Source organism: Nematolebias whitei, chromosome 11, assembly GCF_014905685.2.
Source record: "Nematolebias whitei isolate Nwh7 chromosome 11, NemWhi1, whole genome shotgun sequence".
NCBI classification, from domain to species: Eukaryota; Metazoa; Chordata; class Actinopteri; order Cyprinodontiformes; family Rivulidae; genus Nematolebias; species Nematolebias whitei.
Window position 1 is genome coordinate 44,628,457 of NC_056508.1, and position 27,837 is coordinate 44,656,293.

The 27,837-nt window shown below is 42.0% G+C and overlaps 1 protein-coding gene across 1 annotated transcript in view; it reads right to left on the bottom strand.

The window, feature by feature from the left end:
- Positions 1 to 735: 735 nt before the first annotated feature.
- lamb2l (laminin, beta 2-like) overlaps positions 736 to 27,837 on the bottom strand; it is a 70,243-nt gene continuing 43,141 nt past the window's right edge. The window contains exons 11-35 of the mRNA XM_037685030.1: positions 27,318 to 27,497; positions 27,107 to 27,219; positions 26,747 to 26,826; positions 25,459 to 25,615; positions 21,428 to 21,568; positions 18,799 to 18,960; positions 18,591 to 18,712; positions 16,041 to 16,161; positions 15,309 to 15,501; positions 15,085 to 15,228; positions 12,841 to 13,072; positions 12,592 to 12,755; positions 12,136 to 12,360; positions 10,276 to 10,490; positions 10,107 to 10,203; positions 8,490 to 8,862; positions 8,237 to 8,421; positions 7,924 to 8,144; positions 6,640 to 6,855; positions 6,415 to 6,559; positions 6,124 to 6,331; positions 5,140 to 5,281; positions 4,788 to 4,964; positions 3,373 to 3,538; positions 736 to 895 (exon numbers count right to left, since the gene is read on the bottom strand). Of these exons, the coding sequence (XP_037540958.1) occupies positions 762 to 895; positions 3,373 to 3,538; positions 4,788 to 4,964; positions 5,140 to 5,281; positions 6,124 to 6,331; positions 6,415 to 6,559; positions 6,640 to 6,855; positions 7,924 to 8,144; positions 8,237 to 8,421; positions 8,490 to 8,862; positions 10,107 to 10,203; positions 10,276 to 10,490; positions 12,136 to 12,360; positions 12,592 to 12,755; positions 12,841 to 13,072; positions 15,085 to 15,228; positions 15,309 to 15,501; positions 16,041 to 16,161; positions 18,591 to 18,712; positions 18,799 to 18,960; positions 21,428 to 21,568; positions 25,459 to 25,615; positions 26,747 to 26,826; positions 27,107 to 27,219; positions 27,318 to 27,497 (4,313 nt within the window). The 3' untranslated portion in view covers positions 736 to 761. The remainder of the gene's footprint in view (positions 896 to 3,372; positions 3,539 to 4,787; positions 4,965 to 5,139; positions 5,282 to 6,123; positions 6,332 to 6,414; positions 6,560 to 6,639; positions 6,856 to 7,923; positions 8,145 to 8,236; positions 8,422 to 8,489; positions 8,863 to 10,106; positions 10,204 to 10,275; positions 10,491 to 12,135; positions 12,361 to 12,591; positions 12,756 to 12,840; positions 13,073 to 15,084; positions 15,229 to 15,308; positions 15,502 to 16,040; positions 16,162 to 18,590; positions 18,713 to 18,798; positions 18,961 to 21,427; positions 21,569 to 25,458; positions 25,616 to 26,746; positions 26,827 to 27,106; positions 27,220 to 27,317; positions 27,498 to 27,837) is intronic.

Sequence of the window (27,837 nt, forward strand, 5' to 3'; positions counted from 1 at the left end):
GCGTCACTACTTAGTGGTTTTTCACTTATTGCTTGGGGGTCCGGAACATAACCCTTGCAATAAACGAGGGACTACTGTGGTTCAGAATAACTTGTTTTTGTGTAATTTCACGGTTTGCAACAAATACCTTTAAAATGTGTTTTTGGCTGCAAACATTAAAAAAAACACACCAATACACATGCAGCGTGACGCAATACATATGGACAAACTATCATATTTATTTGTCTCGTCATGTCTTCAGATTTAAAATAATCATAAGATCAAATTTCATAAAAAAAAAAAAAATCAACCTTTTTCCATGTATTTATATAAAGAATGACAAAATATATCATAGTAATCCTGTCCAGTTACAGGGAAACAACATATTAAAAGCACCAAGTAACTTTCTGATAACATACTTGATATTTTTCTGTAGTTAATTACATATGAAATCACACAGACCACTGATTATGGTCAACAAAGGGAAACAAACATCCTCCACGGGTATTAACTTTATGAAATAACTTTAAAACAAACACAAAATGGTGCAGTGTTGACATCCAGGAGTGAAAATTTACAGAACATGAACAGAAGAAGGCACCTTTGTGACATAACACTTGACAGGTAATGTGTAAAAGTTGAAATACACTGAAAGAATGGAGGTTTCTCCAGAGCAGCTATGTTGTTTTTTGATTTCGGGTGACGTTTGTCTGTTTCAGCCACCTTATCAAACGCAACGCTCCTCTACTTCGGCAGCAGTAGAGTGAAATGTAACATGGTCACTAACAGTTGGTGTACTTCTGCAGCTCTCCTCGGATCGAGTCTCGCACCAGAGTGGCGTTATATTGCAGGCCGTCCAGCTCAATGCGCTGTTTCTGCATCCGGTCCTCATTATTCTTGAACTTTTGCTCCAAATCTGATAAAAAATAAAATAAAAAACACGTGTTTGAATGAGGGAAACAGTAGGGGGAGAAACTACTAATGCTTTTCTACAAGTTGTCTGCAGGAAGCTGAAAGGTGAGAAGAATGAACTCAACTGCATCAGGAACAGAAAGAAAAGGCATGCAGACCTTTGTCCAACAGTCTCTAACTGCACAATAATTTACACAGATTGAGCTCGCGTTTATTCTCTCAGGCTCATTATAACATGTTGAGCTCTCACAGAGTATCCTGATGCATGATCAATAATCCAGGTAGAAAAATCCAAAAAAGTTCAATCTGGTCCTCTGGACATTCAAAAAAACAAACAAAACAAACAAACAAAAAACCCACAGAGACTCACACAGAGTCCTCCACTCAACCACATCAAATTTAACTCAATATTTGTAAAACTGACTGAGCCATTTTTGTGACTGATAAAATAAACTCCACATTGTATTAAATTTAGTCAAGTCAACTTTATTTATAGAGCACATTTAAAACAGAAACTGTTATCAAAGTGCTTAACAACAACATCAATGGGAGTAAAATTTATGAAAAAAATACCATACACTAATGATAATACTGAAGAATTAATGAATAGCATTTAAAACATAGGATCACAGAACAAAAAACACAATCATCTCACACTGTGTGAAATGCCTGTGAGAACAGATGTGTTTTAAGCAGAGATTTGAAGTGAGGAAGGGAGGTGGCCTGCCTGATGTTGGGGGGCAGGTTGTTCCAGAGTTTGGGGCCCATGACTGAAAAAGCCCGATCTCCTCTGAGCTTCAGTCTTGTTTTTGGAACAGCCAAAAGCAGCTGATCAGATGATCTCAGGGCCCGAGAGGGAAAAATGGTTCCAGTAGCTCAGAGAGATTAGGGGTGCGAGGCCATTTAGGCATTTGAAAGTCAACAGAAGAATTTTAAATACTATCCTAGTACGAACAGGGAGCCAGTGAAGGGAGGACAGAACTGGAGTAATATGTTCAGACCTGCGAGTCCTGGTTAAAAGCCGAGCAGCAGCATTCTGGATGAGCTGAAGACGTGAGATGGAGGCCTGGTTGACCCCAGCGTAGAGTGCATTGCAATAGTCCAATCGGGTCGTGACAAAGGCATGGACTAGTTTCTCACAGTCGAGTCTGGACAACACTGGCTTGAGCTTAGCTACCTGTCTTAGTTGGAAGAAGCTTTTCTGCAGAACAGAGTTGATTTGTTTGTCAAACTTGAAGTCAGAGTCTAAAACTATCCCAAGATTTTTACCAGACTGCTTCAGATATGACTGAAGAGAGTCCAGGTTGACAGGATCAGTGGCAGCAGTTGAGCTAGGGCTAAAGACAATGACTTCAGTCTTCTCATCGTTAAAACTTAAGAAATTTCAAGCCATCCAGGCCTTAATGTCGTCCAGACATTTTAACAGAGGGTGAATGGAGCAAACACTTGCTGGTTTCACAGGCAGGTAAATCTGACAGTCATCAGCATAACAATGGAATGAAAGACCATGTTTCCTGAGGATGGACCCCAGTGGGAGCAAATAGAGTGAGAACAGAAGGGGTCCAAGAATCGAACCCTGTGGGACCCCGCAAGAAAGAGGCAATGAGGCGGATACATTATTACCAACCTTGACACAAAAACTCCTGCCACTCAGGTATGAGCAGAACCATTCTAATACAGCACCTGTAATCCCAACCCACTGTTCCAGCCGTGATATAAGGATACTGTGGTCAACAGTATCAAAAGCAGCAGTAAGGTCCAGGAGTACGAGTACCACAAATTGACCAGAGTCATTTGATACCATAAAATTGTTTCAAACTCTCAATAATGTGTTTCAGTGCTGTGGAGTTGCTTAAAACTTTTAATTTAATCACGCACTGTTTCAGTGAGTGATTCCTTTTTGCCAGTTTCTGGGAATTTCACAGCAGGATTGAAACGCATCGATGAGGTGATATCTGGCAGCACAACGGCTCAGTTGCACTGTTGCCTCACAGCAAGAAGGTCCTGGTTTCAATCCCCAGTTGGACCTTCTGTGTGGAGTTTGTGTGTTCTTCTCGTGCTTGCGTGTTTTCTCCGGGGACACTGGTTTCCTCCCACAGACCAAAAACACTCATGTTAGTCTGCCTTCAGGCCCAGGCCTCCCTTTCAAAAGAGATCTGTGATCTCAATGGGATTTGCCTGGTTAAATAAAGGTTAATAAATTTATACAAAAGATCCCGTTGGCAGGCCTCAGACTGAAGAAGTCTTTCGGATGAAAGACAAAACGTTTCTTTCAAGAAGAATAAGCCCAGATGACATGATTTAACTTTTTTGTGTGTGATTCTTTTACCTGGATGGTTGATCAGGACACTAAAGAGCTTACTTCTGAGAGCGTTATTAAAATGTGTCCAGATTTATTGTCTGCATTTTGCTTTTCTGAAATAAAAACAAATGCATTTGATTCTTGTGTTCTACCTGTATGAAAGCAGGTTGTTCACTCACCTTTGAGTAGCTTTATCCCGTTCTTGGCTTTGTTCAGGAGATCCTCTGCATCCTTCTTCATATTTCTGGCCCTTTGGTGGATGTTCTCCAGTGTTCCAGACTCCGGCCCCAGAGATGCAATCTTTATCTTCAGCTCCTCGAAACGTTTCTCTGTGTTGTTGAAGCTCTGGGAGACAACAGTTAGATTTTATTATTTATTTGGCTGAATTTGTAAACACAAACCGATCGATGCCGTAACGCAAATAGTGGGCGGGCTGGTGGGGGTGTTGGGAGTGGGAGGGCGGGACTGCATTGGGATTCCTCCCCCAGGAAATTTTGAATAAAGTAGATGTGATTTCCTGCATTTTTGTTGTATTTTAACGGGTTGTTAAACATCTACGTTTACCTACATTTGTGAACACTCTGCTTCTGTCAATCATCTCTCCTCCCCCTTACTTGACGGCTCAGAGCTGACACTGTCCCTGCTCGTTGTTGTCCAACTCCACATGTGAAACCTCCAGGGCAGGCAACTCCTCCGTCTGGGCTCCTGCTCGCATACGACTGCCTAGTTAGCTCTTTCGGCAATCACCCCGACCACTCTTTTAGGGGCAGAGATTTTTTTAAGGGTGGGAAATGCTACTTGAAGAGGCAGCTCGTATCCCCATATGTGGCTGTTGTGTTTAAAATGAGTGTTTATGTAATTATTTCCAGTTTACATCCAATACACGTTTTATTTGTTCAAGGCAGTCAAATTTATTCATAACTTTATTATAAGTAAGCCTGAGAGTTACTGGATCCAAGCAAACAGTTACCAGAACGCACCCTGTCAAAATAAGAGTTCCCGAATCCGGTTCCGGCAGGATCCGGCTCAAATTAAGCCCTGATTCCAACCTTAAATCAGATTTAAAATCAAAGGCCTGGCATTCCTTGAAGAAATGTACATCACCCACCTCCTTTTAAGAAGAATTATTTTAAAGGTAGTTGCCACTTCTTGCAAGACGTGTTAATGCTTGAAGAACATGTTCAGATTATTTTCAGCAACTAGTCCACTAAATTGTAGCTAAATATCTGCAAAATTGGGCCCTGTGATGGACTTGCGACCTGTCCAGGGTGTACCCCGCCCCTCGCACAGTGATTGCTGGACATGGGCACCAGCGACCCCCGTGACCCAAAATGGAATAAACGGGTAAAGAAACTGGATGGATGGATGGATCTGCAAAATTGACTGAGTTATAGCCATTTTTGTGTTTTCCAAGTTGTGACAACCATCTTGAATGGGATTGGCTCCAAAAGGTAGTTGGTTTTAGATGTTCTTACAGTGTTTCTTTCAGATTCTCCAGTTATTCACGAGATATTTAGCGAAACAGTAGAGAAAAGCACACAAACATACGTTAAACCCTAATGGTCTGTCTTCATTTATGTTTGCCGACATTCACCTTGCCCAGTGAGGATGCTTGGTGAGTGGCGTTATTAGCCAGGTCTAGGGCGTCTTTCGCCATTTGCCTGTTCATCTCTGTCTTGTTCCTGAGAGCCTCCACCCCCACGGAGAGGTTGCTCAAACGCATCATGATGTCCATCTGCTTGTCCTCAAGCTGCTGCAGTGTCCATTCCACCTAAACAACGATTGGACATGAAATAGAAGACTTATGGATACATTTGAAGAGAGACAGGTGACCTGAGGCAGATGATCATTAAATACTTTATTCATTAAATTAAATTAGGGCCTACATTTTTCAGATAACTGGGAACATTTCATGCACACAGAATTGGTGTTTAGTAATGATGTACCTCAGCTGTGGCATTCTTTGAGATGTTCAGGTTGTCATGGGCCTCCTTCAGAGCAATCCTTGCTTTCACTATGGCCTCCTCTGACACATTCAGTGCCTGCTTGGTGCTATTGACACGATCATTCACCGACACTGCTCGGCTCCTGTACACGACCACCAGCGAAAACACATTTTCTGATTGTATTCCAGACAATTACTAAACCAATGGTATTTAAGACCAAGTTAGCATCTGGATGGAATTAAAACAGGTAATTTAAATGGTAATTAAAAAAAGCTTAGCTTCTAGTATCTTTTGAAGGAGTTTGAAAGAACGCATATTGCTAGCTGCCTTTAAAGACAGAATATCCTGATGCATGCTCAATAATCCAGGTAGAAAAATCTAACAAAGTTAAGTCAGGACATCTGGACGGATTAAAAAAAGACTGCTTAATGTGTTTTTTGTGTGTTTTCTAGTTTTATTTATTTATTTCTGACTTAACTGAAACTGAGTCGTAGCAACTTCAATCAAACCTTGACAATTACACTATGCTCAACCTCATGTAATATCATCAGATGTCATGCTCAGAGTATGAGTTCTACAAAACTCTCAGCTACAAGCACACCAAATTAGAGGTCAAAATCTGTAAAATTGACTGAGTTATACCAGTTTTTCCATTTAACTGGTTAATACCGATTAGCTGTAATGGTCATCTTGAATTATATATATATATATATATATATATATATGCATAGACTAAAATAAACAACAATTTACTACTTGTACTACTAGTCCTACTTCGCTGTTTTTCACATATCGTGGGGCTTCATGGTACAGATCCTCCCGCGATAAACAAGAGACTACTGTATCTGATTATTAAGCATGAATCAGGACAAGCTTTATATGTAACTAGTCTGTTTTATTGTGTGTGACTCTGTTTCTGACTCTGTTTCTGATACAAGTAAGAACATAGTTCTTAAGAACATAGTTCTTACAAATAGTTCTTACTTGGCTTCTTTCGCTTTTTCAAGCAGCTCCTGGGCATTTTTGATGAGATGAGAGGTCTGATTAACAACGCCCTCTACGTTGGTGAGGTTGGAGAGACTTTCCTTTATCTGCATGATGATTTTGTTCAGAGTCGTCAAGTTGAAGGGAAGTTTGATATCCATGACTTGACTTGCCACCTTCTGGATGCTGTCGGGATCAGCTCCCTCCTCTAGAGGGCAAAATAAACCAACAATCTTAATTTGTAAAATGTTAGAATAGGATTCCACTTGCATAGAAAACAAACAAACAAACCAGTAAGGAAGTTTCTAATAGTCTTTATGAAATCTTTAAGATTCTTGTTGTTGTTTTCAAAGTACTCCTTCTTCTTCTGGGCCTTCTCCAGCGAGGTCATCGCCTGATTCTTCACATCATTCGTCAGAGCAGCTATATCTTTGAGCTGGACACAAGAGATAAAAATGTCCAGTGGTCAAAGAAATGTCTCCAGTCCCAGCAGAACAAGTGGCAAACTTCTAGCACCTTCTTCGAGACTCGCTGCAGCTCCTTGTTGGCAGCGTTCAGATTGTCTGAGGCATTCTGGGCGACGTTGAGCGCTGCCAGAGACGTGCTCGTCGTCCCGTTGCAGCCCTCTCCACCGCATACATGCTCACCCTGATTGTCACGGCAACCTGCGCCCCCGCACCGGCTTTCAGGGCAGCTGCCATTGACGCTGGCATTGTTGTGACCGCCACATACCTTAAAAAGCAGAATGCAGAGCAGATGACTTGAACCGGTCAGACGTATTACATCTCAGAATCAGGATTAGCTTTATTATCATTGCACTGAAGCGCGGCAAAGTTACATTTCAGTACAGCCTGCCCAAGAGAAATGAACAAACAGACGTGGGGAGACGGAGGTGACTGAGGCCGCCGACCTCGAGAGGCACAGCTCTTTTTTTCAGATAAGGAAAAAGAAACACGAGGGAGAGCGTAGGTGTAACAAAAAACATCAGATCTCGCACTGTGTCCTAGACGGGACATATTGATGATATCATAATGCACGAGGAGGCCGACGAGGGCAGTGAGTTGTACGTGGAGACTGCCAGAAAGTTCCATAGTCCTGAAAAGATGGCAGTGTCTATCAGCCGGCTCAACTCTGACACAGGTCCACAGATGTCCTCGGGATGGGAGCGATAAGGGAGGTGGGGGGAGCAGAAGCAGAAGTTTGAGATAGCTGGCCAATTCAAGGCTGAGTGGGGAAGCCAAATTCAGATACAGTTATTCTGGGTCAGGCAGCCTCTGCTTGAATTTCCATGTCTGCCTCCATAGTTCTGCTGGTACGTCTCACTGGCGATTCCAAACAGCCAAATTTTGTTGTCATACCGCCGGACCGAGCTTGTAGCCTTCTCCAAGGTTGATTCCTTTCCTGCCAGTGAGTCCCAGGAGCCACAAGTGGCCTGCGATTCTCAGAAATCGCATCCAGCTTACGGCTCAACTCGTGCAGCGTCTGAGTCTGAGAACTTACTGCTCGGTACATTCCTTCATACAAGGCAGGCAGCCTTACAATCGACAGAACCGCTGCCGCCGTCTTCCAAGTTTGTCGATATGCCAGATACCCACCAACACCAAAAAGCAGAAATCCGGTTATCATAAATCCAATTATGCATCTTTCTTGGACCTATCAATTAATTAATTGTCTCGAAGTGGAAAAGCGTAAATGTGTTAGTTTCTGCAGCTGTTATTGTTTCTAATAGATTATCTCCTCAGCTATTTCCATGTCTTTTTGACCACTACAAAATGTCTTTAATGTTTCTGTTGTGCTCACCTTGTTGCTGAGACGTTGAACTTCCTTATCAAGGTCTTGAGTTTTATTGTGCAGCTCATTTAATGAACTGTTCTGAGTCGCCAGAACCTGGAGGAACTTGTCTTCGCGCTCATTCAGCAGCTTCTCGGTGCGTGCTCGGGTACGGTTGGACTGTTCCAAAATACTGTCCGCATCAGACACCTTGGAGTCCAGGTAGTACTTCTTGATTTTCTCAAACTGATCTGCGAGAAACCAGAAGTGCAGTTTGTTGCTTGGTATGAGACGTGCGGTTTTATTTCTTGTATTTTTTCAGTTAACAGGTTGGGGTCGTTACCTGCAAACCCCGAGGTGAGACGGTCATCCAGCACCTGCTGTTTGTGAGCCACAGTAGCATTAATGTCCCTCAGCTCTTTCTCTAAATCACTCAGGGTACGTTTTAAGTCTTCATCCCGTCCTGCAGTGGAGTTCAGCTCATGGCTGATGTCCGTTAGACGTCCGTTGGTGAGGAGAATCTCAGTACTGAAACACAATGATGTTTTTATTATTTAGAGAACTGAGAAAAATGACAAACGGTGCGAAGTGCCCACCTGAGGTCGTCGACGCTCTGTCCGATCAGCTGCTGGATCGTGTCCGTGTCCACGCTACTGATCAAATCCCGCACCTGACTCAGCTTCCTCTCCAGCTCCTTGATGCGAGCGTCCTCGGCTCCGGGCGTGATCCCGCTCTCCAGGATCTTCTGCACCATGTACTGGATGTGCTCCAAGTCCCTCCTGAGCTGGCACACGTGGTCGTCCCACAGCTGGAAGCACGGGTGACACTGGACGCAGCTGGGGAAGACGCCCATGAAGCCACGTGCACACTGGTCGCAGTGCCTCCCCACTGCGCCCTCCCGACACTCGCATTGGCCCGTTTCTCGGTCACACTGGGCGGTCTCTGAACCCAGCGGGTGGCAGTTACACTCTGAACGGACAGAGGACGACACGTGGACAGGAAGACAGAGAGGATGATAAGAGAGTTGAAAATACTTTAGTATGCTGGTGCTTTTATTTGTCTGTACTGTTAGCAAAATATCCCATGAACAGGTTTGAATTAAACTCTCAGGAAGTGGATATGAATTTATAATAAATGTCTTTTCAAAGTCAATCCTTTTTAAAATGGCCGTCACGGCTGAGCGACCTTAAACTCGAAGCCTGCTGTTGTTTAGACAGTTTTAAAGATACTGAGCTCAAAGTTGGTGTGGAGGTAGCTGAGACTCATCCCCAACACGACTCTAAGCACTAACTGATCTGTTTTTAAACTTTGTCATTAACTATTAGAGTCGATTGTGTCGGTCTGTTTGCATTTATCTCATGAACCGCTGGATGGATTTTAATGAAACTTGCAGAAAACAATACGTAGATGTATAACAATAAAACATTTGGAAAGAAATATGTAAATCGAATGTTATTATTTGTTGTTTTAGTATCTTTTCCTTCCAGTAGGCAACACGATCCACTTTGTTTTAGTCTTGTTGAACTAAAATGGGGCAGGATTTGTTTTTCTTCCAAGTTTGAGCCCCACTGCCGTAAGCCTCGTTTATAATTGAAGTTAAATATGGATTAAATTTCAAAGATGCGCACTTGACCAAATGTAATAATTGTGCACAGGAAGGAGCTGCAGCTGACAAAAAAAAACACAAAAGTTTATAAAACAAAGTCTTAGAAGTTCACGTTTCACAGCATGCCACTGAAGTTTGAATGTTTTCAGTTTTTTCTTGTTTTTAAGTTTTCTACATCGCCTTACAACCTAGCTGTTTTTTTACATACATTTTTAAATAGCATTTTATTTTCACTTGTTCTTCTCAATTTGTATGCATCCTTTTGTGATTGTCCACTGTTGTCATCACTCTTTGTTAAAATCAGGTCTCTCTTGTAAATGAGTCTGAGGCTCAATGGGATTAACCTGTCTAAATAAAGGTTGAATGAATGAATGAATGAATCAAATGTAAAACATCTTTATGCAAATAAAAAACGAGAAATAAACTATTTAAAAAAATGGAGTGCGTTTTAGAATCATCATGTAAGCGGAGCACTTTAACTTTCGTGTACAGTTACTGCTCTAAGTAAAAACTGTGTTTATTACACCCATGAAAATGTTGTCGACCTTCTCATTGTTGGTTCGGGTGCAGTTTATTTTCTGCCACTCTGCGTCACCAGACGAGTTACCTCGACACTCCACCTGCGGGTCTCCCCAGTGAAGCTGCTCGCACTCTGTGCAGTGTTGGCCTCCGAATCCTGGGTGACAGTGGCACTGACCTGTGAACTGAACGGGACGCATTCTGTCAGAATCTTCATCATCACCGTCAAGGTTTCACAGTTCTCCGCTCTTCCTCACCAAGTTGCAGTGAGTTCCCAGGGAGTGGTGATGATCACAGTGACAGGGCTCGCAGCCTCTGTCCTGCCCGTAATTCCAGTAGTCAGGAGCGCACTGGTCGCAGCCATGGCCGACCACGTTCTCTCTGCAAGGACAGACTCCAGTCTGACGGTCGCAGTGACACTGTCCGTCACTGCAGGCGGACTCCACAGTGCCAGAAGGCACACAGGTGCAACCTGGGAAACGTGGAGGTGAATCGCACTGCTGTTTAGTTCAACTTTAAGTTTTTACTCAAAAAAAAAAAAGTAAAAATGGATTTGATGGTAAATGATCAACTTTAAAAACTAGAGAAATTATATTTCCTTGGAAATACAGTGAGAATGCTTATTGCAGAAGAACTTGCTGAAAAACAGCTGAAATTAGCTAAAAACATGCTGAAATGTAGCTGAAATGTTAGCCTAAATTAGCTAAAGAAAGCAGAAAGAACACATATTTGTTGAATTAGGTTTAAAAGTGCAGAAATTAGAACACAATTAGGAAATTATCTTAAAAAAGGCTGAAATTAGAAAAAAAAGAAGCTTAAAAAGCAGAAGGAAGCTTAAACTACCAGAATGAAGTGGAAAGAGATTAAATTAGGTTTAAAAAAAAATAGTGGAATTAGCTAAAAAAAAACTAAAAACAGCATCAAAACAGCTAAACAGTAGCTGAAATAGCAGAAAAAGGTGAAATGCAGAAAAAGCTGAAAATAGTATAACAAGCTGAAATTAGCATAAATAAATTAATTAGGTTGAAAAGAGCAGAAATTACCATGAAAAACTTGAATTTATCTTCAGCTGAAATTAGCTAAAAATGCTAAAAAGGTAGCTGAAAAGTTAGAACAAGCTTAAATTAGAAGAAGAAAGCAGAAATGTTTGACCAGTTGGACTGAAAGAAGCAGAAATGAGCACAAAACAGTGGAAATTATCTGAAATAAGCAAAAACTGTGGAAAAGTAGCTAAAAAAGTAGAAAGAAGCTTAAATTACAAGAAGGAGGTGGAGAGGACATATTTTTGCTGAAATAGACTGAAAAAGGTTGACACGAGTGCAAAAAATGTGGAATTAGCTGAAAAAAAAATCATATTAGCATAAAAACAACTACATAGTAGCTGAAATTGCAGAAAAAGCTGAAACTTGCAGAAATAAGCTGAAAGGAGCATAAGCTGAAATTAGCAGAAAGAAGTTAGAAGAAGCACAAAAATGTTGTAGTTAGCAGAAAGAATCTAAAAGGAGCACAAAACAGCTGAAAAAACAGCTGAAATTAGCTGATTTATTTTTTTTTTTGCACAAGAAAGCTGAAGCAGAACAAAATGTGAAAGGAGCAGTAAAAGGTTGTAAACAGATCTAAAGATTTGAAGGATGGAAAATGAGCTCAATTCATTTTCTATGAGGAAAAAAAATGTCAGAAAAGGCTAAATATGTTTAAAAAAGCTGAAGTTGCGCCAATACTAAAAGTCATAGCAGGATTGTCCTGAAAGAGCTAAACGTTTTGTTGAAATCGCACAAAAACTGTGGAACGAGAAAGATGCTGAAAAACGTATAGAAGAAAAATGGATCACAAAAGTGAGAATGCTTCATAAATATCAGGGGAACGGTAGCGTCCATATCAAGGTTCATGCTCAGTAACATAAAAAAAGTTAAGTCTGGTCCTCTGGACATCCAAAAAACAAAACAAAGCAACAAAAAAAAAGTAGAAACGTTTTGTCTTTCATCCAAAAGACTTCTTCAGTCTGAGTCTCAGTAACCTTCCATATGAACACAGCTTCCATACTGACATCAGCTGTTTTATCAAAAACAAACTTAAAAGAATAAAGATTATGGTAAATATCAGCTGGAATGACTCACGTCTGCAGTCCTGGGACAAGGCGTTGCCAAAATACCCGTGTTCACAGTGGGAACAGGAAGGGCCGTCCGTGTGGTACAGACACCGCAGACACTGGCCTGTCCTGGGGTCACATGATCCAGGATCCTGGGGGTCGATGTTGTTATTGCACTCACATGGCAGACACAGCCCTCCTGGCCGCTCTGGGTTGCCATAGAAACCAGGGGCACACTGATCACAGCGGAGACCTTTGAGAAGAGAGGGTAAATTAAACGATAAATGGACTGTGTCGCCTTTCTTTCTAATCAAGATACTCAAAGCGCTTTGCCCTGCAGTCTGTAACTGTAAATTCAGTTGTATTGTTTGGTGAATATGCAAAACTAATAACTCGCGTAAGAAAACAAGTTTACTTGACAACCAAACAAACAAATCCAGCCAGGACAAGCTGAGCTGTATGTGTCCGTGTTGTGTTGGCTCACCTGTGTAGCCTTGTTTACAGTTGCACATGATCTGATCAGAGGTTTGGTCAGCCTGACAGGAATGTCCATTAAAATGGTTTGAACCAGGGATACCAGGACAAGGACAGGGGCGACAGTGGTCCCCTGAGCCAAGCACTGGGTTCCCATAAAACCCATCCATGCAACTGAAACAAATGAGGGAGACGTTTAGTCACAGACGTAACACAAAGCAGACGAAGTGAGGACAGTGCAACACTGATTTGTCCTCACCGATCACAGAGGTGTCCTGCTGTGCTGTCCCTGCACTCTCTGCATTCCCCGGTTTGGGAGTCACAGATATCTGCGTGGCCGTTGCACTGACAGGGTCTGCAGCTGGGGAAGCCCCACTGGCCCGGATGGCAGTCAGAGCACTGGCGCCCGGTGGCTCCTTGTCTGCACGGGCACTGGCCTGTGACTGGGTCACACTGGTGACTCACAGAGCCCTCGGAGTGGCAATTACAAGCTGAACGGGAGGAAAACAGAGTTAAGAGAGATCTTCAAGAAGCGGCGCATGGGCCATATTTAGCCAACAGGCTCATTTCATCTGGTCTGCAAAGTATTTAAAGTACTATTAAATTATACACATTAATTTAACTTAACCCATCAGAGTGTTTGCTTGCAGCATGCCTTATTTCGAAGCTGAATTCAGCACCGAGTTGTAAAATGTGAACTGGAAAGTCAACGGATTAGCTAAAGAGGACGTACTAACAAGATGAAGATCCCATGTTTGAGTCTCACATGGGAACACTTTTCTCTGCTGAATGGAGACAATTTGAGATTTAAGAATAGATTTTTGTGATTATAAATATTTCACTTTATAAGGAAAGTCAGCTTTAAAGAGGTTTTAGTTTTTGGACCTGAGCATCTTAAGAATAAACTTTATAGCCTTTCACGTCCTCTGGATGGCATTAATCTGTCCTCCAGCTCTAATGGTAAAAATCTTGGTGTTGTTTTTGATCAGATGTCTTTTAACCCCCGCATTAAAAACATTACTAGAACCGCCTTCTTCCAGCTGCGTAATATCACTAAAATTAGAAACATCTTGTCCAAAAATTTAATTAAACAGAAGTTGTCTCAGGGTACTGTACAAAAACATTCACGTACATAAAAAAGCCAAAGCGTAAAAGTTATCTAGATAAGGAAGGTTGAATCTTCACTTCGTCACAGTCTCCCATCATGAGCAAGCACAAAGGAGACGGTGGAAAGGAAAAACTCCCTTTAACAGGAAGAAACCTTTAGCAGAACCAGGCTCAGGACGAGCAGCCATCTGCTTTGAACGGCTGGTTTGAGAGGACGGGAAACACAGAATTGCAGGTCCAGGTGTTCCCCATGATGATCCAGAAAAACTGGTCCATGCATTTATCACATCTAGACTGGACTGTTGCAATGGTTTGTTATCTGGGTGTCCAAAAATTAATTTAAAACGTCTTCAGTTGATCCAAAATGCTGCTGCCAGAGTCTTAACTGGAGTTAGTGGGAGAGCTCATATCTCTCCAGTTTTAGTTTCTCTCCACTGGCTTCCTGTCAAATCCAGAATCGAGTTCAAAGTCTTACTTCTAACCTACAAAGCTCTCAACAACCTAGCTCCATCTTATATTCAAGATCTTATTGTTCCATATTTTCCTAACGGAGCACTTCGCTCTCAGACTGCAGGTTTGCTTGTGGTTCCTAGAGTTTCCAAAAGCAGAACGGGAGGAAGATCTTTCAGTTCTCAGGCTTCTCTCTTGTGGAACCAACTTCCAGTTTCTGTCCGTGAGGCCGACACGTTGTCCAGTTTTAAGACTGGACTTAAGTCTTTTTGATAAATCGTATAGTTGGGGTTGGGTTTCCTGAGCTATCCCTTAATTACGCTGTTATAGGCGTTGACTGAAAAAGGACACGTTTCCTCACTCTGCTGTCTTTACTTGCTCTACTCTACCTGTTTGGATCTGTAATTATTTATATCTTAACATGTTTTGTTTTGTCTTTCCTCCTATAAACTTCACCTGGACCTGTCAATCTGTGTTTCTTTGTTTCCACTTCCTGTTCCTCTCAAACCCAGCCGGTTGAAGCAGACGGCCGCTCGTCCCGAGCCTGGTTCTACTAAAGGTTTCTTCCTGTTTAAAGGGAGTTTTTCTTTCCACCGTCTCCTTTGTGCTCGCTCAGGATGGAAGACTGTGATGAAGCGAAGATTCAACACAACCTGCTGCTTCCTTAGATATATAACTTTTACTAACTGACTTTTTATGTATGTGAATGTTTCTGGTCAGCGCCCTGAGACGACTTAGCGCTTTAGAAATAACCCGAATTAAACTGCATTGAAACAAACCTCAACATAAACCTAATTAATCCGATGAAATAAATGTGCTTTGTTATAAGCAGTAATATTATATGAAATATGTTTTACAGTATCGGAGGCAAAGTGTCTAATCATTGATCCTTATTTAAGCGATCACTGGTGATTACTTACTGACCTAGTACTAAAACCAGACCCACCCGTGCAGCCGTTTGCTTCAAAGCCGTAGGTTGCTGGAGCGCACTGGTCGCAGCGCCGCCCGATGACGTTGGGTTTACAGAGACACTGACCCCCGACCTTCTCACACTCACCGCTGACGGAGCCCTGAGGGTCACACTGACAGGCTGAACACAAAGGACAGGAAACACGCCGCATCAGTAATTATTGGGTTAAACTTAGAGCGTGCCGATTCGTGTCCACTTACGCAGAGCGCCATCGTGAATGATGGATGAGATGCTGCAGATGAGTTTGGTGCACATTTCGGCCAGAGTGGGCATCTGTGTGATCAGGAAGGAATCCAGGCACATGTAGCGGATCATATCGTCCCGGTGCTGCTCCGCCGCTGGCCCGTTGCCGCGGAAACCCGTAAGCTCCGTGTATTTAGGGATCAGTACCAGCTATCCAAAAGAATAATGTTAAAAAAAAGATCAGAGACTACTGGATGATCATTGGCAATAAATAACCCTGAAAAGCCAAAGACTTTGTATTAATTATGAAAGTTTAAGCAAATATGGTGAAAAACAAGTGAAACGTAACAAAACTGGTAGAAAGAAACGAACTTTTCAAGTAAAGTGTGTCTACAAATGACAAAACGAAAAGAAAACTCCAAAAGTAGGACTGGTTCTTGATGGAAAACCAAAACTCACTTTACTTTGAATACTTTTTTTTAAAAAAGCAACTCTGGGAAAAAGTAAGTTAAAAACTTCTGAGTTGAAACTTTCCACCAGTAGGGGGACATGTCTCTGCATGCATGCACTGGTCGACCTGCTCCTACAATCAGCTGAACAAAGCTCAATAATCAGACGTGCTTTTAGATTCGTTTTGATCAGAAACGCACAAAACGAGCCCTGTATAGAGCCGCAGGAGGCCGATCTAAAGGCTTGCAGTGGCTTTCTATGCATATAATGAGCAGAGCGTGTTAGCGGTCCTTACTCACCGAGTCGATGAGAATAAAAGCAGTTAGGTGTCGGTGTGCGACGCCGTGTCGCTGGAACCGGATGGTGACCACGTAACGATTGCTGGGCTCGAAACAGAATGGTCTGGACATGTGAACGATTCTGGAAGAAAGTGTAATGACCCATCAGGCCTGATGTAAATGGTTCTTTTATGTTCCTATTGTGGACATTTACTTTTGGTACAGACTGTATTTTATTTGCAAAATAACACACAGTAGCGTCCCCACTAGGCTTGGGCATCTCTGGTTTGTTCTGCTGTCGCAAAGCACAGCCAACCGTCGGATTCGTTGAAGCAGCAAAAGCTGATGCAACGTGATTCAGCCTCGAATTACGATTGAATTCAGCTTTCACTGTGTGGATGTTCGTGAAGCATTCACATTGCGATCCATTTTTCTTCTGTAAGTTTTTCAGCACAATTCTCGTCCCGCAGTTTTCAAGCTCTTTCAACAAACCATGAATCAAAACGTTCAGCTCTTTCAGGACCGTCCTGACGTTTGGTGTTGGTGCAACTTTAGCTTTTTGAAATATTTAGCCTTTTCTGACTTTTTTTTTCCTCATAGAAAATTAACTGAGCCCATTTTACGTCCTCAAGATCTTTAGATGTGTTTACAACCTTTAACTGCTCCTTTCACATTCTGTTCTGCTTCAGCTTCTTTATGCACACTTTTTTTTGTAATTCAGCTAATTTCAGCTGTTTTGTGCTCCCTTCAGCTTCTTATTGCTAACTACAACATTTTTGCTGTTCTTCTAACTTCTTTCTGCTGCTCCTTTCAGTTTATTTCTGCAAGTTTCAGCATTCTCTACTATTTCAGCTACTATATAGCTGTTTTTATGCTAATTTAAGCTTTTCAGCTAATTCTGCATTTTTTGCACTCATTTCAACTTTTTTCAGCCTAATTCAGATAAAAAAGGGGTTCTCTCCACTTCCGACTTGTAATTTCAGCTTCTTTCTGCTATTTTTGTTACTTTTCAACTGTCTTTTTGCTAATTTCAACTTTTTTTAGATAATTTCCACTTTTTGTGCTCATTTTTGCTTATTTCAGCCAAATTGGGCAAACATGTTCTTTCTGCTTTCTTCTGCAGCTTGTTCTACCTTTTCAGCTACTTTTAGCTGTTTTCAGGTAAATTCAAGTTTTTCATGGTAATTTCTGTTACTTTCAGCCTAAATAACTTCTTCCTGCTAATTTCAGCTTGTTGTGCTCCTTTCAGCTTATTTCTGATAGTTTCAGTCATTTCAGCTACTCTTTAGCCGTTTTATGCTAATTTAAGTTTTTTTTTCCCAGCTAATTTCACATTTTTTGCACTCTCTCTCACAAATAGGTTTTGCCATAGTCTGTGTCTTTTTGTTTGTTTTTAGTTACCGGGTACGTTAAGTTTGTCCTGGTTTTAGTTCTCTGTGTGTTTTGTGTTTTATTCTTCTGTCCCTTGTGTTTTGGTTCAGTTCCCTGTGTTTTCTTGCCAGTTCTCATTCTGACTCTCAGTCAGCCTCCTCTGTTTTTCAGTCAGATACCACTTACACCTGTTTCCAATTATTAATCACCCAGATGCTGCCCCCCCCCCAGTCCTATTTAAACCATCTTTAATCACCACTCCAACAGCACTTCATTGTCTTGACTAGCTGTCAGATGCCTCTGTCCTCCATCTTGTTCTCCCCTGAGTTTGTAAGTCGTTGCTGCCGTGTCAGCCCTTTGCTAACATAACTTTAATAAGTTTGATTTTACTTGAGCTCATCATGTCTGCCTGCACTTGAGCCCATCCCTTCATTTACATGTGACAGGTTTTGTTTTAAAATTGCAAAGCACTTTCATATAACCGGACTCACAACTAGAAGATAAATTGTTTATTATAACAAATGCAGAAAATATGTTTTTCACACACAAACATAACGTTTCTGTCATTAAAAGTAGATTCCTGTGTGTAAAAAAACTAACCTGCTGCTGACTTTTAACGACTACATGGATCTGATGTTATTGGCACAAAGACCTAATAAACCATCTGTGTCGAGATATAAAACCGTACGATTCACGTGTGGATCCATGAATTGGTATAAATCGGTTAATATTTGCACCTCTAATCCACATTTCTCAATAAATGAAGCGGTGTGTGGAACTCTGGTTTGAGTTTACCACATATATACGAATGATTCAATAAAGCAAAGAGAAAAGAACACATTGATGTTTTTGTGCACAGTTTTTGTGCATCTGGCCCTGCAGGTGAAAGACTGGCTGTGATTTATGGCCCCTCAGTCACAATGTACCTCCATTTGTTTGTTCTGAGTAAACGCTACGTTTTTTACAATCTAGACCTCAGTAAAGAAAGCTCCTGCCCTCATGTACCTGGTTCTGATGAAGTCTTTTTTCATTTTGTTTGCCCACCTGACTCGCAGCACCTACGAGCCGGGGCACGTTTAAGTGACAACAATGATGCAATTTTTCCTCAGCTATGTGAGGTACCTGGAGTGAACAAACATATGGCTGCAATGGACCTCGTTTAGACTTAAACACACACGGATATCCATTTAGAGTTGGTACCTGTTGTGGTGCAGCATGGTTTCAGTGTAGAGCTGCTCAGTCGGTAGCAGGTTTCCACATCGGCTGCTTGAGGGCAGATGAACGGAGGTAATGCTAACGATGGCCTCCCAGTCCTCCGTGGACTAAAAGACACGTTAGACAACTGTAACATTTTATAATTTTACTCTCTTTTTATTTTTTTTACATAATTTTCTTCACACAAGCACACCTCAGGTTCATAGCGGATCATGATGTCATACTCCATGGCGATGGGGATGTTGTCAAAAGTGAACATCAGGCCGGCGCCGTCTTTAACGCGAGCAAAACCAGGTCCGGTCCATGTCACCACGTGGCCCGGAGCGCGCTCTCTATGAACTGTCGTCACATCCGGCTGAGAACAAAAAAAAAAGGACAAAATACTAAGAAAACATTTCTTTATTAATATCAAGCTGGTAAAAAAAAATAAAAAAAATCAGGTCTTATGGACGGTTTGTTTTTGTGGAAACGTTTCGTCTTTCATCCAAAAGACGTCATCAGTCCGAGGAGCCACAACAAACTCAGTCTTATAAGCAGCACCTTCACATGGTGGGTCAACCAGTTTGATGGTTGAGTCAGCGGGGGAGAGGGCGGACTCCAGAAACCATTCGAGCACCATCAAACTGGTTGAGAAGGTGCTGTTTATAAGACAAAGTTTGTTAAATGGACTGTACTTATACAGCACCTTTCTATCTTACCAAGACACTCAAAGCTCTTTACAACAATCTGTGCCTCATTGACCCATTCATACAGCGCTCCACTAGATCTGTACAAAACTAATTGAACAAATCATTCTAAAGAGAATAATCAGAGTTTTATCACATTCATACACTGATGGGACACACATCGGAGGCAATGAGGGGTTCAGTGCCTTGCCCAGGGACACTTTGGAATGTGACTGCTGGTGGATTCGAACCCTCAGCTCTTGCATTGGAGGACGACTGCTCTAACCGCTCAGCCACAGCCGCCCTTGTTGTGGCTCCTCGGACTGATGAATCTTTTGGATGAAAGACGAAACGTTTCAACAAAACGAAACTGTCCAGAGGACCTGACTTCACTTTGTTGGACTTTCTTTATTAAATTTTGACAGGACAGGAAGTGTCTTTCATGTCTGAGAATTAAGACTGTCATTTAACAAAATTATTTCTAAATACGGATCGGGAAACATCACCTAAAATCAGAATCACAATATTTTATGACGTTTCTAAAATAGACTGTTTCAGACTTTGTACAGTGGTCGTGAAAAACCGTGAAGTGGGGATACCGTAGTCCAAGTTCAAGTTCAGTTCAAGTTCAGTAAACTTTGTCATGATGTGCCAGGCTGCAATCACACTCCCCTTACTCCCAATCTCCCTCCTTAAATAAACAATTTAAATTTAAATACAGTAACATTTTAAATAAAGAATCCATACAGCATGGCTTGATTATTTAACATGTTACAGTATTTACATTTAAATAGTGGAGAAGAGAAGAGAAGTGCAGCAGGACGTTAAAGGATGTCACACAGCTTCAGCTCTGCAGCAGAAATGTACTTTTTGATCAATTACATTTCAACAACTGAACAAAGAAGTTCTAAAATAACTAAAAATAACTTTTAACACTTTTGTATTTTGTGATTATGATGATTTTTACAATGTGACATACTTTGAATTTGAAGTTGGAAGACAAAAGTCGATCAGTGCAGCTGGACAGCAAAGCTGCAGCAGGAGAAATGTGCGTGCGTGGCAGAGAAGATCAGCTGATCAGCTGCAGGACGGAGCTTCCCCTTCACTTGTGGGCTTGCACACATGGTGCAAAATCATTTAGAATAATTTATTTTAAATAAACAACCCATGACTCATCCATCAATCAGGCAACTGTGTCCTGTCCAATCTTACTTTGAAAATCAGCGATAAACGAACCACGAAGCGAGGGACGACCGAGTTTCCTCTGCAGGGTAGCTGGACTGTCCCTTAAGACAGGGTGAGAAGTTCAGCTATTTAGGAGAGACTCGGAGTAGAACCGCTGCTCCTCCACATCGGGAGGAGCCAGTTGAGGTGGTTCAGACATCTGGTAAGGATGCTCCCTGGGCGCCTCCGTAAGGAGGTGCTTCGGGCATGTCCGACAGGGAGGACACCCCGGGGAAGACCCAGGACATGCTGGAGAGACTATGTCTCTCAGTTGGCCTGGAACGCCCTGGGGTCCTCCCAGAAGAGCTGGAAGAGGTGGCCGTGGAAAGAGATGTCTGGACCTCCCAGCTCAAGCTGCTGCCCCCGAGACCAGACTTCAGAAAAGCAGAAGATGATGGATGGATGGATGGATGGACGGATGGACCGATGGATGGATGGATGGATGGACGTATGGACGGATGGATGGATGGACGGACGGACTGTCTCCCGTGATATTTTAAACTCAAGCTTAACATGAAAGTAGCATTCCTTGAATGGCTGCATGCCTCTCATGGCCTTGCATGCCGAGATTTTAAATGAACATCTATTATAGCTCAAATAATGTGTTGTAGTTGACTCTCAGCTACTACCAAATCAAAACTGAGCTCAATATCTGTAAAAAAGGACATATTTTTGTGTTTGCTGAGGTTGATAAGATGTTGCAGCCATTTTAAATCAGATTTACTCTAAACGTTAATAAGTTCTAGATGACACTGGTACTTTCTGAACGTTTTATCTGTCTAGTGGCTCACGAGATATTTTGACTACAGACAAACACACTAACTGAATGTTTTTGTCCTGGAATCATAAGAAATAATTGTTCTCGCACACTAATAAAATTTTCAATCTTCTGACACTTCTTAAATAAGAATAAAAGTTTTCTCGGTCCCGTACTGTTTGTTGGAGCTGACGGATGCGTCTCAGGGCTGCCTGGTACGGCTGCGAGCTGGAAATGCGCCGGTGTCTCCGGTGCCTCCTCGCCTGGTTATTGAGATGCTGGATGCAGTCGTCGGCTGCCTGAGGACGGACTTTGCCCTGAGAATGACAGAAAATATATTTACTGGCTGCACATCTTAGAAAAAACTGGACTTCTGCAGAAAACAACATCTAGTTTAAAACTTCTACTCGTGAAGAAGGCGACAGAGCAGACAATACTAAGTTGTGCTTGACGTGACAGAGAGAATCAAGCTCTAAAATATTGTGAGATTACAAGTGTTCACAGGCTTTTTGTAGGTTTCTTCTACCTAAAATATCCATTCCTCTTCAGAATGTGAGAACATTTCCATCCAGGAGCAGCCAAAACAAGACATGTCGCAACATTAAAATGTCACGCGTCAAAAACATCTCATCGCACTTTGCTCCTTGCATCGTTGCCGGTGTTTCTTACAGCATTCCAAAGTCACTGAAGTCAGTTTTCCTTACATTCCTGCAGCAGAGATGTTGGCATAGGCTGTTGGGGCTTGCCTGAAGGGCTAAATGCAGGATACAGATGTTTAAGAGTAAAGAAGATATATAAATCAAGAGGAAAAGCTAAAAAAAAAGAAAAACAGCCGATACAAATAAGATGAATTTGTCACAGTTTTAATGTCCTTGTTGTAATGACACTTTTCAAAACATTTACTTGTACAAACCTAATAAATGTCCTCATGGGGGGGCCTTAATAGAGTGGTATAAAACAGGTTTGGTGGTCTTGAGTGTGTTTTAACCGATGGTCTGCTGTACAAAGTAATTCATTCCCTAACAAATCGTCTGTTTTTCCACTTCTACATGTTTCTGATCATTGAACAAATTTTTATTTTGGACAAAAATAACCCAAATCAAAACAAAAGGCAGTTTTTGAATGATTATTTAATTTATTAAAGGAAAAAGCTATTTGGACCAACCTGACTATGTAAAAATACTAATTGGATTTGCCTGAAGGCAGCCACCTATAATTATCCACGTGAAAAGGGTCTTGCTCTTCTATAAAGGTTAATATAGCCCAAACCACCATGTGTACCCCAACAAACATTGTGTCAAAACGACCGGCTCGGCACCGTGATGCGTGCTCTTACTTTTATTGACATTTTGAGTTACCATGGCAACGTAATTTGCAAACAAAAATGCTGTTTTTCGCATTGAAAAACACCGACAGAACTCTTAACAGCCTCTAACTACCACAGTGAGGTCACATGACCTAGAGTGGAGAGATCTCTGAACAAAACTGATTAAATTTTGGAGCCATTTTGGATCAAGATGGCTTCCACAGCCACTTAAGAAAACTCAAAATTGACTATAATTCAGTCATTATTTGAGATATTGAGCTGAAATTTAGTATGGTTGCAGCTGAGAGCGAGTTGTTATCCATTCCTCATGCAAATTACAAATCCAAGATGGTCACCTTAGACAGCTTAAACAGGTAGGAAGGTACTTGATGTGTCATCTGGACAGAGAACGGATGATAAGGAAACCTGGTGGTGGAATTAGTGAAGTGCAGAAAGCTGTTCAAAGAAAGAGATTAGCCAAGAAGAAATATGACAATGAAAGGACTGAAGAGAGAAGACAGGAACATAAGGAGATGGGACATAGAGCAAAGAGGGAGGTAGCTTAGGCAAAGAAGGGGCATGATGAGTTGAATGGAAGGCTGGACACTAAAGAGGGCGAGAAGGACTTATACCGACAGGCAAGACAGAGGGATCAGGCTGGAAAGGATGTGCAGCAGGTTAGGCTTATTAAAGATAGGAATGGTAATGCTCTAACAAGTGAGGAGAGTGTGATGGGAAGATGGAAGGAGTACTTTGAGGAGCTAATGAACGAAGAGAATGAAAGAGAAAGAAGAAAAGAGATAATACAAACTGGCAGTGAAGTTTTTGACTCAAATGTTAAATGGCGTTTTTGAGGGTGAGAAAATGCCTGAGGAATGGAGAAAAAGTGTGCTGGTGTTCATTTTTAAGAAGTGATGTACAGAGTTGTAGCAACTACAGGGGAATTAAGTTGATGAGCCACACGATGAAGATCAGGGAGAGAGTTCTCCATTGTGGATTTAGAAAAAGCATATGACAGGGTGGTGAGGGAGGAGGTGTGGTATTGCATGAGGAAATCTGGAGAGGCAGAGAAGTATGTTAGACTGGTACAGGACATGTATGAGGACAGCAGGACAGAGGTGAGATGTGCTGTAGGAGTGAGTGAGCTTCAAGGTGCTGGTGGGAGTGCATCAAGGATCAGCTCTGAGCCCCTTCTTGTTTGCTCTGGTGATGGACCGACTAACAGATGAGGTCAGGCAGGAATCCCGTGGACTATGATGTTTGCAGATGACGTGATCTGTGGTGAGAACAGGAAACTGGTGGAAGATAACTTGGAGAGGTGGAGGTATGCACTTGAAAGAAGAGGAAAGTCAGCCGTAGTAAGACAGAGTACAGATACAGATATTCTTTATTGTCATTCCACCACATGTGGTACATGTGGTGGAATGAAATTATGTAAACAGGGTCCCAGTTACATCCAACAACAAAATGTAAAAGAAAAACAGCAATAAGAGTCAAGATATGGACTAAGACTATGAACTAAGAAAAACATCAGCTAAAAATACGCTAAGCACTAACAGCACAAAAAGAATAAAAACAATACACGGAACAGCAGCACAAACATGGGTCTGTGTGAGCAGGTGAGCACACATGAACACAGCAACATGAAAACAGATCAGACACATGTGTGAATGAGAGGGAGGAGGTGGAGCAGTGAGGCTACAAGGAGCAGAGGCCACAAAGGTGCAGGACTTCAAGTACTTGGGTTCCACTGTCCAGGAAAACAGGTAGTGTGGTAAAGAGGTGAAGAGAGTCCAGGCAGGATGGAGTGGATGGAGAAAAGTTTCAGGAGTGATTTGAGACAAAAGGGTGTCAGCAAAGGTCAAAGGAAAAGTTTACAAGACAGTGGTGAGACCAGCTATGTTGTATGGTCTGGAGACAGAGACATGGACAACAAGACAAGAGACAGAACTGGAAGTGGCAGAAATGAAGATGTTGAGGTTCTTCTTTAGGAGTGACAAGGATGGAGAAGATTATGAATGAGATCATCAGAGGTACAGCACAAGTTGAACAACTGGGAGATAAAGTTAGAGAGGACACACTGAGATGGTTTGGACATGTCCAGAGGAGGGACAGTGGTTTGGACATGTCCAGAGGAGGGACAGTGGGTATATTGGTAGATGGAAGTTATAAATGCAGCTGCCAGAAAAAAGACAAAGAAAAGATGTATGGACACAGTTGGAGAGGACATGGAGGTAGTTGGAGTGAGGACAGAGTGAGATGGAGGAGGATGACTCACTGTGGAGACCCTGAAGAGGGAAAAGCTGAAAGAAGACTGCACATATAGATACTTGAGCCACTATGCACCAAGGTTGAACTAAATAAATTACTTTTAATAGCTCTGACATTGACTTTATAAATTACTTTTAATAGCTCTGACATTGACTTTATCAACAGAAAAGAGCACTTTAAGAGTTTCCAAGAATTTTCATGTTGCTGTTTAAACCACACAATTGTAGAGTCCACCATAAAAATAATTGACTTTTAAATCAATGTCACTGGATCAAACTGACAATCAGCTTGAACTTCAACTTTCAGTCGGTGCTAAAAACAACGTTTTCATCATAGTCCTAGATGTCAGTGGTATCACGACTATAAAAGTAAAGTGCACTTTATTTCAAACAAACCTCTTCAACAGAATAAAAAGTACTGCGGTTCATGACTGCAGTCAGAGAAAAATAACTTTTTTTCCTATAGAAGACACAATTATGGTAAAAGTCTTAGTGTCTAAAAGTGAGTCTGGGTCTGAATGTGTGTGTTTGTTTATTGCCTGTAGGAAAAAAAAAACATTTTAGTCCCTGGTTTACAAAATAAAATGTACCTTTCAGTAACGATAAGCATAAATCACGCTGCTGAGCTCACCGACAGGGAGGAGTCGCTGGGGGAGAGTCCTGTGGCATCTTCAGCCTCGTACTTGTACAAGTCAAGAGGAGCACAGAAATACCCAGACTGCACCCCTGAGCACTGTCGACCAATCAAATGCCTCCTGCAGTCACACTGCCCACTGTCCATCATGCACCTGGAGAGTCAGAAAAAAAAAAAGCTGTAAAAATGTTTCTTTTCTTAGTTTTGCACAAAAAAAAAGGCAATTACTGATGGTGTCAACATTATTTGTCTGTTAGCAAAATATCTCATGCACCAAAAGACAATTTGAATGAAACTCTCAAAGTATGTTTCTCTTCTTCAGGGGTCGCCACAGCGAACCAAGTTGCACGAAAACTTGGCATTTATTTATTTTTACACCAGATGTTCTTCCTGACGCAACCACAGACCACCGAGCTGCTGTCTGGGGCACCCGGGGGAGCAGAGAGTGGGGGTTACGGGCCTTGCTCAAGGACCCTGAGTGGGGCAAATGAGGGTGGAGACAGGTTTGGATGCTTCATCTTTCCCACCCACATTTTTGATGTTGTTGGTACAGGGAGTTGAACCGGTGACTTCTGATCACAGGACCACCTTATCTAACCTCTGCGCCACCACTCCCCTAAGTACTCCCCTCAAAATAAGATTGGACATGACACACAATTGGCTGATTGATGGATGAGCCACATGATTGGCATGGATTTTTTTTTTTAATGAATTATCTTAAATTATTTATCACGTGAACCTTTGTGCAGCCCACACTGCAGGATAAACTTCCTGCTGCAGCTGATCAGCTGTTCACCATGTGGAGCGGAGAAGTGGGCGTGGCCAAGAGCGCTTGCAGGTGGAACAGATCAGCTGAGGCAGAGGGAGCTGAAATCATGACATGCTGTGCTCTTTTAGAGCATACATATATATTTCAGGGTACGGATCCCCCGCGATAAACGAGGGACTACTGTATTTACAGCTGATTGACTTTTTTGAGTCATCTCAATATAAGATGGCCACCACAGCCAACTAAGAAGAGCCAACACAAAAATGACTAACTCAGTCAGTTTTTCAGAGATTGAGTTAAAATTTGGGATCATGGTAGCTGGAAGTGATTCATAACAGAGAGATCTCAAATTGTGCATGACATCATTTGCAAGGTTTGACCAAAACAAATGTAACTCTGTTCCGTCTCAGCATAAAATGATCTTAGTGTAAAACTCTGACAAGAGATGAGCAATATGCATTCTTTCAAAGCATGCTCGGCCTATATTTTTATTTTTTAAACCGTCTGTGTTTTTACCTGTTGTTGTGGGCTCCACCAAAGTCACAGTCACAAGGTCTACAGCCCCCCAGGTCATTACTGATCCCCCAGTATTCAGGCTACAGGGAAGGAAACCAGCTTTTAAAACCAGGATGCACAATAACACATTACTATGAAGTGCTTCTAAGATATTTAACCTTGAATAAATGGTTGATGGAAAAAAATATCCTTTCACTTTAAAGTCTGAGTTGCTACCTTTACAATGAGAGGGCAAGGCAGTTCAGGTTTAAGAATTTGACAACAGATCTACCTAAACGAAGTTAGATCTGAGCTCATCAGAGCCCTCGGTTGCCATAAAGCTTTGACATAAAAATGTGAATGAGGAGAAAAGTTACTAACCAGACACTGGTTGCAGTGACGACCTGTGACGTATCTTTTACAGGAGCAGTCTCCGCTGATCTGATCACAAGGAGCGTCCGTCATAATGATGCCACGAGGATCACAATTACAAGCTGATGCAGAAACACATAAACTGAGTTTAGCCGGTTGCTTCTAAAGCCAGAAATATAATTTGATTCAAGATGAACGAAGAGCAAGCACCGATACGTACCCTGGCAGCCGAGTGGGTCGCTCTGGCTGAGTCCGTAATAGCCCGTCTTGCAGCTGTCGCAGCGCATGCCTTTTACATTTACTTTGCAGCGACACTGTCCACTGAGCATCCCCATGTTCAGGTCAGTGTGGCTGTCACAGACACCCCCCTCTAACGATCCCACCGGGTCACAGTCACAGGCTGCAGATACAAACATTTACTCAGATTTAGTTTATACTCGGGCTGCACAATGAATCACAATACCAATGTGCACAATGTCAGCCTTTCTGATTGGACTGCAATAAAACATCCCACCACAAAGATCATAAAAATATCATTTTAGGGTTTGTGTAAGTAAATATCTGTCCACTCAGACGGACCGTCAGTACTCAGGAGGCCGTCGTTCTTCCAGGAGTGTTTCTTAATGCAGTGATGACAGAAAAGAGGAGAGAAGAAAATGTGGGTTTATCAAAACTGGTGTCATTTAGAGATGCACCGATCCGATACCAATATCGCTATCGGTACAGATATCACCGATCCG